Below are 12,915 nucleotides of genomic sequence, written 5' to 3' on the forward strand. Positions count from 1 at the left end.
GCACGACACCTCATCCTGGCCCTTTATTAAATATTCCTTAATTCTGGACACAAACAGTTCCCACCACCGAGAGAGGATGTGACAGGAAATGAGTGCTTCTTAAAGCGCGTTCGCTGAATTTGCACCGGCCAGTCCAGCCCGGTTGCCCGGCGCGGCTCCTTAGACCTGGACCCCGCGATGCGCCCTCCCACGCCGGCCGCACTTAGCAGCGGAAAGCCTGCCCTCTTGAAGAAGCTGCGCTAGGACCCCCAAGCATCAGGTCAAAAGTCTGACTCCTTCTTTGACTGCCGCCAGTTAGAAAACAATTGCCAATAAACGTGGGCGAGCCGCCTGTGACCTCAGCCGGGACAGGCCCCGGGCAGGAGCGCGGGCGGGAGGCGGGGTGGGGCCCTGTCTACCGTCCCGCGCCCGGCCGCTGCGTCTGACGTCCGCAGCGTCCGCGGCCGCGGAGGAGCGCGGGGAGCGAGGTGGGCCGCCGGCGGGTAAGGCCGGCCGCGACCCGGGGACCCGTGGGGCGCTAGGCCGCGGAGGAAGAGCGCCGCTGCCTGGTCTGGAGAACCTAGCGGAACTGGCCTGGTCCGGCCCTGGCCGCGGCGCCTTCGGGAGCGGGAGGGCCGCGAAGCAGGGCGTTGGTGGAGGGAGGCGTTGGGCTTCTGTTGCCGGGAAGCTGGCGGAAGAGGCAGCGGCCAGCGGGTCGCCTCGCCAGTTCCACAGGACTCCCGGGGAGGTGACGCCACAGGCTTCCCGGGCCACCCTTTACCCGTTCCCGGCGGGGGTCCGTGCCGGCCTCCCCAGGTGGGGGAAGGTCGGACACAGTCCACCACCTCAACAAAAACGCTGCGCCTCGGGGCCTCGAACCCGGTTTTGTTTGAACGGAAGCAAGATTAAAATAAGTGTTTCCCCATTTAGGTGTGAAGAAAAAAAATGACACTCCAATGGGCGGCAGTGGCAACCTTTCTTTATGCCGAAATAGGACTCATTTTAATCTTCTGCCTACCTTTTATTCCTCCTCAGAGGTAGGAAACCTTCAAATCCTTGACAGTTATAATATTGGATCACTCCTTTAGACTGTGTAATGTAAAATGGAAAAGTTTTCTGAAGATTACAAAGTTTCGAATGCCTTTGAAAATAAACTCACCTAACAAATTAGGTAGCATATAATGACAATATTAAAATAACATTTTATATAAAACTCTGTTATGTGTACAAGTGAAGTAACTTTTTCTTCCCTTCTAAAAGGAAAAGGGCCTGTACTTTTGATTCTGTTGATTACAGATATAATACAGCAGCGATTATTTAACACCTGTCCTGCCTTGTCTCGGGTTTCACTTTTCTTTTGTTGCGCTGTGAAGCCATGAACTAAATAAATATAAATGGATAAATCATGTTTACAGTATTGTATGGGTGTAAAAATGTTTAATTGAGGCACTGGAACAGCAATTTAGAAACCAAAGCCAATAAATTATTCTTAGTTTTGGCCTATGTAACCAAGAAATAGTTTCATTACTGTTTAATGACAATTTTATTACTTTTTATTTCTCATAACATTAATGAATGTATATTAAAAGTGTTGAATGTGTAAAGTATCACAGCCATGTATTAGCGTTGGTTCTTTAGTGAAAGAACTTCTAAGGTTTTTAAGAACCAAGTATAGTATTTCTAGCCAAGCACTGGCTCATTTTACCCATGTAATAATCCACTTTTTAGTCATTTGGTTTTAGACCCAGAAATTTGATAGTATGAATGGGGAAATACACATGTAATAAAAATGTTGCAAGACATTTTGCCAGTTCATACTCCTGGCATAAAAGAAAATCTTTCATAGATGAGATTCTAGAGATAACCCACTAAAGTATAGTAAAATCCCAGGACTGGGAGAAACTTCTTAAAGTTTTACCTTAGCTCAGGGTCCAGATAGTCTTTCACAACTCCTAACTTGCTCCTTACCTGCCTGGATTTCTGCTCTCTTCTGTCCTTGTCTATCAGCTAAGTTAAGCTCAGTACGTTTTTTTCTTACTGAAGAAAAAAGTTGAATCATACTGTAGGGTCTATGATATTTGATCTATACCACCCGTGTTCTATAGATCACGTACTGAGACCCAGGAGGGCAAGTAGCCAAGGTTACCCAGCTGGTAAGTGACAGATTCTGGACAAAAATCTGGCTCTTAGTCTAGTATTCTTTCTACTCCATCATGCTGCCTCTCATCCTGTAGGTTTTGTTTCAAACTCAATAAAACCCTGTTTTGCCTTTTGGTAATATTTGCAATGATAGAATCCTATATATTCAAGAGAAAGAAAGATCTTGTTTATAAACATCTAATTTATAGATAAGGCTTAAGGGTTTGCAAAGAAGAAAAAATTGTTAGTTGATCTTTTCTCCATCAAAGTGGTCTATAAGTTATGGATCAATATTTTTCTTCCTGCCATATAAAAATTTTACCTATCCTGATAAAGTAGCTATTAGATAGATGTGCGTATGTATGCACGATATATAAATATACTCTCATGTACAAATATAAAGAAAATACGGTATGTATGCACACAGATCATTTACAATATGTCCTTACTATGTGTCTATCGATATCTTTTTATCTTTTATGTGTGTGTCACCATAATCTTTAAAGAAAATATTTCATCATTTAGTCTCTGTTCTTCTCTTACATAACCCAATGGTTGAAAGCACATGCTCAGAAATCAGGTCACCTATAACTGTATGTTACTAACCCTGGGCATGCTCTTGATCTTCTCTGATCTGTTTCCCAATCTGTAAAATGGAGGTAGTACTAGTGTCTACTTCATATGGTAGTTGTTGTAATTAAATGAGAGAAAACATGCAAAAGTACTTAGAACCATAATGTAGTGAGAACACAATATATATTATCTATGATAAGTGCTCCCTATGGAGCACTTTAAGTTGTTCCCTACGGGAGGTCTCTTATGTGCCCTTTTACACTACACTAAACCTTGAAGAAATAAGTAAATGTACATTTGGACGTAGATGAAGATATTACCACTTATGTTCTCTTAATAATATAAAAGTTTTATATTGCATAATTTATATGTTGTCTATATAAAAAGCTTGGAATTGGAAGCAGACACAAAAGGAACCAGTACATCTGTATGAATCTCCCACTCCTCACCAATGTCAAGTAGTTAAAGTTGTTTTCAAAGTTTATTAGTTAATAATTTGTCCTAATCTTAAAGTGAAACTTTTTTTTCAAGTTGTAGCTCATGAAGTGTATTGAAGTGCTTATTACATTTTTTTTGTCTCCTTTTACTAAAATTTTACTCATTTAAATTGCCCTTGTACAAAGTCTGTTACCTTTCCTTTTGTGTGATGGATTGTTACTCTGCCATTACAACCCATACTTTCTTACCACTGTCTTTGCTTGTACTGTTCAATCTATCTAGGCTGTTTATTTCCCCATCTCATATCCTCTATGTTTACATCTTATACCTGTAGTAATTACATGGTTTTATATATGTGTGTCATGTGTGTGAATGTTATCAAACTACATATTTAAGATTTTTTTCAATTTTTGTATATAATTACTGGGTAATTTTTTTAACTCCCTCATGGTTAAAGTAGAGAAACTTTTACTTGGAGTATATGTTAAAAGTGTACTATGTAGGCCAGGTGCAGTGACTCATGCCTATAATCCCAGCACTTTGGGAGGCAGAGGTGGGTGGATCATGAGGTCAGGAGTTCAAGGCCATCCTGAAATCCTGTATCTACTAAAAATACAAATACAAAAATTAGCCGGGAGTGGTGGCACATGCCTATAGTCCCAGCTACTCAGGAGGCTGAGGCAGGAGAATCGCTTGAAGCCGGGAAGCGGAGGTTGCAGTGAGCTGAAATCGTGCCACTGCACTCCAGCCTAGGCGACAGAGCGGACTCAGTCTCAAAAAAAAAAAAAAAAGCGTGCTGTATAAAAATCAATGTGCAGAGTTAGACCCCACACCTGAAATGTTGCCAATTGTTAGAACAATGTATCTTCATTATTTCTAGGTCATTGCTCTGACCATGAAAAAGATACAGAGTAATAGCTTCTATCAACAATATAACATTTTACTACTGCCAGAATTCTGTTTTAAGGTTTTGTTCATGTATGTTTACTTTTAGAATATTTAAGCCACCAGACAGAGGATAATTAAATATTAGGTTATTATTAAATTTGAAAGAGTTGTTTTTTAATTCATGAGGTATTCTATGTCATGTCAGAATTAATAAATTTTAAAATTAAATTTCTGTAATTCTTTTCACTTGCTACACAATTACCAAAATGTTACTTCAGTATTTAGAAAGTATTTCAAAACTTTATTTTGCTTTTTTAATACCTAGCGTAATTTTATTGCTTTACAGATGGCAGAAGATTTTTTCATTTAATGTCTGGGGTAAAATTGCAACTTTTTGGAACAAGGCTTTCCTTACCATTATCATCCTATTGATTGTTCTATTTCTAGGTAAGTACTAGATCCCTTGTTTGAATAAGTATAACTCTTTTTTTTAATGAATTTCTTGGTTTTTAATTAATAGAGTTGATGTTGCAATTGGTACACATTTGACTTTGTATAGTATATTGATAGTACATAGAGTGGATACTGATATATTGATACACAATTGATAGATACTACCATTCCATATGTTCAAGCTTAAGTTTCAACAGGGTGCAATCATTTTTTACCTCTTTTAGGTTATTTTAAGATTTAAATGCAGTACATTAATGCGAAGCCTGCTGTTCAGAGTTACCAGACATTATTTCTCATGGTGTTGTCTCTCCTTTGTTATTGTTAAGGCCCAAGCACCCAAGAGCTTAGCTGTTAGAAAGGCAAACAAAAGAATAGAATCATTAGGCTCTCCAAAGGAGTCTTAGATTCATGGTGTGAATTTTGACTGGGTTAAAAAAAAAAAAACATAGCTGGGTGCAGTGGCTCATGCCTATAATCCTAGCACTTTGGGAGGCCAAGGCGGGAGGATCGCTTGAGTCCAGGAGTTTGAGACCAGCCTGGGCAACATAGTGAAACCTTATCTTTACAAAAAGTGTAAAAATTAGCCAGGTGTGGTGGTTTGCACCTGTAGTCCCAGCTACTCGGGAGGCTGAGAGACTGGAGGATTGTTTGAGCCCAGAAGTTCAAGGTTGCAGTGAGCTATTGCACTCCAGCCTAAGCAACAGTAAGACCCTTTCTTAAAAAAACCCGCAACATAGATTTGGGGACTGCTACAAAAATTTGAATATGGAGTAATTGTATAATATTAGGGAATTTTTGTTAACTTTAGTTGTGATAACAGTATTGTTACATAGCAGGGGTCAGCAACCTATATATCCTGAGGGCCAAATGTCTATTTTTATAAATAAAGTTTTATTGGAAAATGACCATGCTCATTTGTTTGCATAATATCTATGCCTGTTTCCATCCACAAATACATAGTTGAGTAGTTGCAACTGTATGGACTGAAACATTTAATGTCTGCCTCTTTACTGAAAAAGTTTACTAACACTTTTTATGTAAGAATATGCCCTTAGTCTTAGGACATGCATGCTGAAATATTTAAAGAGTCAAGTGTCAGGTTTTCAACTTAACTTTCACATGGTTTTTAAAAAGACAAATAAAGCAAATATGGCAAATTGTTAACAGTTGCTGAATCTAGGTGTTGGGATTATAGATGTTTGTTGTACTCATTTTTCAGCACATTTTAAATTTTCATAACAGTATCTTAGAAATTAAAAGTAGACCTTTAGGTTCTTGTCAAACCAGAAGTTCCATGAGTCTAAATAATCGCCATGTTTTTCTAGTTGTTGTTACTGAGCTTAGAGAGATTAAGTGACTTGTCTAAGATTACCCAGCTACTTCTTGAAATGCCCCTTCTTGCACAGAGTGTGTTTTCCCTCAGAATTCCCTCTCTAAATAGGGTTTAGAGAGGCGAGCTTGGGAACCTAATCGCCACCTTTGATACTGTTTTGTGAGAAAATGTCTTCCATGTTCCAAACCACCAACCTCGCAAGTAGAATCCTCTTTATAAAACTAAGAACATCTGGTTTGAGAAGGAATGGTGTTGTCAAAAACAGAAAGCTAATTGTATCTGGGTGTGAATGGTTTGTGCCTCTTTTCAAAATGTAAGTATTTGTTTCATGGTGCATTATTAATGTTATGGATTGAATCTGGCCATATAATTAGTCACAATAAATCAGTAAAGAACAATAAGGAAAACTGGTTCCAGTTTTGCCACCAGCTAACTAAGTGGCCTTTGAAAATGGCTTTTATTTCTCTGGGTTTGATTTATTTATCTTGTGAAATGAAGGGAGAGATGGAAATACTCTCCGCAGCTTCTGCAAGAGTATTGTGATCTTCTAACTCTAAAATTATCACAAAAATTTCTACATAAAACTTTCGCTTATCATGTTAGGGAGGGGAGCTGTAGTATAGGTTCTTTTGGTTACATTAGAAATCAACTTGGCCAGGCGTGGTGGCTCGCATCTGTAATCCCAGCACTTTGGGAGGCTGAGGTGGGTGGATCACCTGAGGTCAGGAATTCAAGACCAGCCTGGCCAACGTGGTAAAACCCCATTTTTACTAAAAATACAAAAATTAGCTGGGTGTGGGGTTGCGTGCCTGTAATTCCAGCTACTTGGGAAACTGAGGCAGGAAAATTGTTTGAACCCAAGAGGCAGAGGTTGCAGTGAGCCGAGATCGCAGTGTCATTGCACTCCAGCCTGGGCGACAAGAGCAAGCTTCATCTCAAAAAAAAAAGAAACCAACTTGAACTCACTTGACCAAAAAAGGAAAATTTTTAATAAAATACAGGGTTGTTGCAGAGTGGCCCAGGGAAGCCAAACTCTAGGGAGGGCTTAGTACTTGGAACTGAAGTGTCCTTTTCTTGTCCATACATTTTCCCTATATATGTACTTCATTCTTCTTTTATTATGAACTCTGATACTATATCTCCAAGGCAGAAAATAAGTACCACACAACTGCCAGGTGTTACCATTCCAGACATATGCAAGGATTAATTCACCATCTCTGAAACCCAATTCCAAATCAAAGAAAAAAAATTGGACCAGCTGGCATCAGGTATTCACTCCTCATCTCCTATAACCAGGAGAGTCACAAGGCAGAATGATGACTGCTGGCTGAAGCCTGCATCTTTGCGCAAACAGGGAACAAGGACATCATGGATAGTTAAGGCCAGCAGACAGGTACTTATCCTCTAGGTCTCCATCCAAAATGGAGTAATGACACTTACTTTGGTGTTTTAAGATTTAAATGCAGTAACATATGTAAAGTGCATAGCCTGATGTTCCAATCACAACAATGACATAAATAATGCAAAACCAGTGGATTACTCGTGCTTAATTTATATTTTACTTTGAGATTTATTTCCTTTTTCTTAGTTGTATCTCTGAATAAGGTAACTTTTTTGTATACATTTTCTTTTTATATGTATTTATTCATTTCTTTTTCTTTTCTTTTTTTTTTTTTTTNCACCCAGGCTGGAATGCAGTGGCGCTATCTTGGCTCACTGCAACCTCTGCTTCCTGGGCTCAAGTAATTCTCCAGCCTCAGCCTCCCAAGTAGCTGGGACTCCAGGAGAGAGCCACTAACCCCTGGCTATTTTTTTTAATTTATTTTTTGTAAAGATAGAATTTTGTCATGTTGCCCAGGCTGGTCCTGAGCTCAAAGCAATCTGACCACCTCGGCCCACTGGTTCCTGGAGGAGGGCGCATCCGAGTTAAAGCCTCTTCCAGGAGCTTCATAAAAGCTGTTTTATATATATTGCAGCATCAAGCAAATGAGTATGTTCATAGTATTAGAAACTAAGACTTTCATGAATAGATATGGCATACAAATATAAAGTCAAAAATTAAGAATTTTTAAATTTTGAAGTAATTTATATGGGTTTTATTTTAGATTATGGAAATGTGGAACTAGATTGAGGTGGTATAGTTGCATAGCATTGTGAATATACTAAGCAAGACTGAATTGTTCACTTTAAAGTGGTTTTATGTTATATGAATTTTGCCTCAGTAAATTAAAACCTATTTTTTTTCAAAGACATTGGATTATGACTTTGGTCATGGCAAAACAAGTTGTATTATACTATTCTTCCTGTGTTAACAATTATAAACCCTTGATAAAATATGAAAAAATGTATTTGAAGCCCTGGTAGAGCAACCAAAAACAGGCAGAAACTACAGGGAAGTCAACCCTTAAAAGAAGGAAATCACACTGGGTGAGATCACATTTATATAGCCTTTCTTCCACCTACTTTCTAGTCATGTGGCATAGGCAGCTATATAGAACTCAAAACAAAAAGCCACTCTTACTGACTTAAGGGGTCAGAGGTCAGAGAGATTAGAAAATAAGAGGGATGTCTAAGAAAGGAGAGAACACAGAAAGGGAACCCCAAAATCTACATATAAACTCACCTCAAATTCTTGGTTGACTCTGGAACCATCGATGTGTAGGAAAGATTCCAGGGAGCTCAACGGAGAAGTAACAGCCAGCTGAAAGCCGCAAGGCTGAGAAGAAATTTTGGCCGCTGGCTGTCAAGGAGAGACAGAGTTTGGAGTATGAGCTTCATCAAGTTAGAGAGGCTTGGTAAAGACCTTGAACCTTGCCACTAAAATTGCAGAAGGACTACTTCTTAGGAATAGAGACTATATCCCAGGAATTAGGAATTTACTGTAACTAAGACCTAAAGCAAAAAACAGACTTAACCCTAAAAATGTATAAAAATCAAGCCTCTCTAAACAGCTATAAACTGTACATCAGCAGCCCCCAGCGTTTTTGGCACCAGGGGCCAGTTTCATGGAAGACAGTTTTTCACAGGCAGGAGCCAGGGGATGGTTTCGGGATGATTCGAGCATATTATGTTTATTGTGTACTTTATTTCTAATATTATTACTTTATAATATATAATGAAGTAATTATGCAACTCATTGTATTGTAGAATCAGTGGGAGCCCTGAGGTTGTTTTCCTGCAACTGGACATTCTCATCTGGGGATGTTGGGAGACAGTGGCAGATCATCAGGCATTAGATTATCATAAAGAGCATGCAACCTAGATCTCTCGCATGTGCAGTTCACAATAGGTCTCACCCTCTTATCAGAATCTAAGGCCACCACTGATCTGATAGCTCAGGCTATCAGATGTGAGCAATAAGGAGTGGCTGTAAATACGGATGAAGCTTAGCTCACTGGCCTGTCATCCACCTCCTGCTGTGCAGCCCGGTTCCTAACAGGCCATGGAGCAGTACTGGTGTTTGACTCCAGGGGTTGAGGACCCCTGCAATACATAATCTTTGCAAGGATACATGATTATACTAAACTCTGTTCACCAAGATACATTATACTCTGGTTCATAAAGCAAGTCTCAATAAATACAAAGGATTGAAATCCTACCAAGGATTGGAATCACATAGAGTATGGGGGTTTTGTTTTTGTTGTCTAATAGAGACAAACTTTTTGCTTTGCTGCCCAGGGTGGTTTCAAACTCTTGGCCTCAAGTGATCCTCCCCCATCCCAAAACGCTGGGATTACATATGAGAGCCACTGTGCCCAGCCCCTACAGAGTATGTAAAATAGGAATCAGTAACAGACACCTGGAAAACCCATACATGTTTGAAAATTAAAGAAGACTTGTTAGTAATCCTTGGATCAAAGAACTCACAAAGGAAATTAGAAAATATTTTAACTGAACAATAATGAAAATACAATATATCAAAATTTGTAAGATGCCATTAAAGCACTGCTTAAAGGAAAATTCATAGGTTTGAATGCTTACTTTTCAAAAAGAAGATTTAAAAATCAATGATTTCAGTTTCCACCTTAATAATATCTACTCAATGAATACTGACAGTGAAAAAAATAATATTCACTCAGTTTTTTTAAAAAGATTAGTAGGTTAGGATTTAGAAGGAAACTTTCTCATTCTGATGAAGATCTATAAAAAACCTCAAGCTAGCATCATACTTAAATATCGAAGGCTTCTCCCTTAAGATTGGAAACAAGGCAAGGATATTCACACTCTGTTTATTCATTTAAGTAATAGATGTCCTAGCCAGGATAATAGTCAGGAAAATAAATAGAAGGCAAAAAGATTGCAAAGAAAGAAGTATAACATTCTTATTTGCAAATGGCATGATTATTTATACAGAAAATCCTGGCCTGGCACGGTGGCTCACTCCTATAATCCTACCACTTTGTGAGGCTGAGGCAGGCAGATTGCTTAAGCTCAGGAGTTTGAGACCAGCGTGGGCAACATGGCAAAACCTTGTCTCTACCAGAAAGTACAAAAATTAGCGAGGCGTGGTGGCTCACGCTTGTAGTCCCAGCTACTCAGGAGGCTGAGATGGGAGGGTCACTTGATCCCAAGAGGCTGAGGCTGCAGTGAGCTGTGATGACACTACTGTACTCCAGCCTGGGTGATGAAGGGAAACCCTGTCCCAGAAAAAAATAAAAATAAAGAAAGGATCCCGAAGTATCTACAAAAAAGCTATTATAACAAAGAAATTAATATAGTGGGTTCACAAAATACAGGTCGGTCAGTAATTGTATTTCTTTACTATAAGCAGTAAACAATAGGCAAATGAAATTTTTTAAAAATTTAAAATCTTTTCTGAATACACCAAGAAGCCTAAAAACCTTAGAAATAAACATTATAAAGAGGCACAACAGCTATATACAAAAAAACTACAAAAACATTGCTGAAAGAAATTAAAGAAGATCAAAATAATGGAGCTGTTTTCATCATTTGGAAAGACTGTTCTTACAGAACTGATCTACAGACTTGACACAGTCCCAGTCAGAAACCCAACAGGCATTTTTGTAGCAGTGGATCAGTTGCTTCTAAAATTTGTGCAAACATGCAAAGAACTCATATAACAGCCAAAAAATCTTTACTAATAACAAAATTGGGAGATTGACACTACCAGATTTCAGCAGTAAAGGAGAAAATAAAAACAGGTATCTTGCTAATTGCAAAGGTAAAAGCAGAGCTTTAAAACGGAGAAATCAGGTAGTCATGATCTGTGATGGCTAATTTTGTGTGTCAACTTGGCTGTGCCACAGTGCCCAGATGTTTGGTCAAACATTATCCTGGACATTGCTGTTAAGGTGTTTTTAGGATAAAATTAACATTTACATAAGTGGACTTCGAGTAAAGCTAATCATGTCCTCCAAAATGTGAGTCTGCTTTATCTAATCAGTTGAAAGCCTTACTAGAACAAAGACTGACCTCCTCTGAGCAAAAAGGAATTTTGCCAGCAGATTGTCTTTGGACTCAAACTATATTTCTTCCCTGAATCTCTAGACGTCCAGTCTACCCTGCAGATTTTAAATTTAACAAGCCTCTACAAGCATGTGAGCCAGTTGGTTAAAATAAATCTCAAGCTCGCTCTCTCTCTTTCTCTTTCTGTTTCTCTCTCTGCCCTCTGCCCGACTCTGCCACACACACACACACACATATACACACACTCTCTCTCTCTCTCTCTCTCTCTCTCCCTCTCTCTCTATTGGTTCTGTTTCCCTGAAGAACCCTTACTGATACACCATTTTAACTAAGTAATCAAATTTAGCATCAAAAAGTATGAGACAAACTAACATTGCACAGCATAAATTATGAGGGATTCTTGCCAAAAGTGTTAAACCTAATCCAATCAAGTATTTGTTTTATTTTATTTTTACTTTCTGAGGCCTGGCAGAACCAATCAAGTCTGACTTCTAGTTTTCTAAAAATATAGGAGTTAGAGAAAGAAATTAGACTACACTCCCATCAGACAAATTCAGAAAGTGAGAACTTTCTTTTTGCCTATTTTTTAATATTTAAAAAAGACAGGGCCTCATCATGTTACCCATGCTGGTCTCAAATTCCTGGCCTCAATCAGTCCTCCTGCTTCTGCCTCCCAAAGTGCTGCCATTACAGGCATGACCCATCACACCCAGCCAGAATATGAGAACTTTCTATTAAACAGTTGGTCTGGCACCTATTTAATAAAAGTAATGTATGTCAAAAGACTACAGAAACATAACTATGTGTGATGAATAGCTATTATAAAATTCTCAGTTTGAAAAAAATTCTATGGAAGACACTTAAGAGACAAAGAAATCAAATTACCCAATTTTAAAATGGGCAAGGGATCTGAATAGATATTTCTCCAAATATGATGTACAAATGATTAACAAGCACATGAAAAGATGTTCCACAGCATTAGCCTTCAGAGAAATGCAAATCAAAAGCACAAAGAAATGCCACTTCACACCCACTAGGATGACTGTAATCAAAAAGATAATAACAAGTATTGCTGAGGATATGGAGAAATTAGAACCAACATACACTGCTTGTGGGAATGTAAATTAGTACAGCTTCTTTGGAATACAGTTTGGCAGTTCCTCAGAAGTTAAACATAGAGTTACCATATGGCCCAGCAGTTCATCTCTTAGGTATATACCAAGAGAAATGAAAACATAATGCTGGTGAAAAACTTGCACATGAATGTTCATAGCAGCATTATTCATAATTGCCGGAAACTGGAAACAGCTCAGTGCCCATCAACCAATGAATGGGTAAACCAAATGTTACCACATTCATACAATGGAATATTATTCAGACATAAAAGCAATGAAGTAGTGACACATACTACAATGCAGACAAACCTTGAAAACATTACTAAGTGAAAGAAACCAGACATAAAAGACCAGATAGTATATGATTCAATTTATATGAAATGTCTAGAACAGGTAGTTCTGTAGAGACAGAAAGCAGATTGGTGGTCACCAGGAGCTGGGGGAAGTGACGGATGTATATAGATTTTCTTTGTGGGGTGGTGAAAATGTTCTGAAATTAGATAGTAGTAATGGTTGCACAACTTTGCAAATAGACTAAAAACTACAGAATTACACATTTTAAAAAGGTAA

General features: G+C 38.6%; 1 protein-coding gene across 3 annotated transcripts in view; it reads left to right on the forward strand.

Moving 5' to 3' along the window:
- The first annotated feature begins 137 nt into the window (after positions 1-137).
- The window catches only part of BCAP29 (B cell receptor associated protein 29), a 46,320-nt gene continuing 33,542 nt past the window's right edge, over positions 138-12,915 (forward strand). Inside the window, exons 1-3 of one of the 3 annotated variants that reach the window (XM_037745110.1) lie at positions 138-259; positions 910-1,016; positions 4,364-4,464. In XM_037745110.1, coding sequence (XP_037601038.1) covers positions 925-1,016; positions 4,364-4,464 — 193 coding nt within the window. In that variant the 5' untranslated portion in view covers positions 138-259; positions 910-924. Of the gene's footprint in view, positions 483-551; positions 577-909; positions 1,017-4,363; positions 4,465-12,915 lie in introns of those variants that run through there. The other 2 variants (XM_017546823.2, XM_037745109.1) reach the window with 2 other exon arrangements.

The sequence above is a fragment of the Cebus imitator genome, unplaced genomic scaffold (assembly GCF_001604975.1).
Source record: "Cebus imitator isolate Cc_AM_T3 unplaced genomic scaffold, Cebus_imitator-1.0 Scaffold192, whole genome shotgun sequence".
Lineage (NCBI taxonomy): Eukaryota > Metazoa > Chordata > Mammalia > Primates > Cebidae > Cebus > Cebus imitator.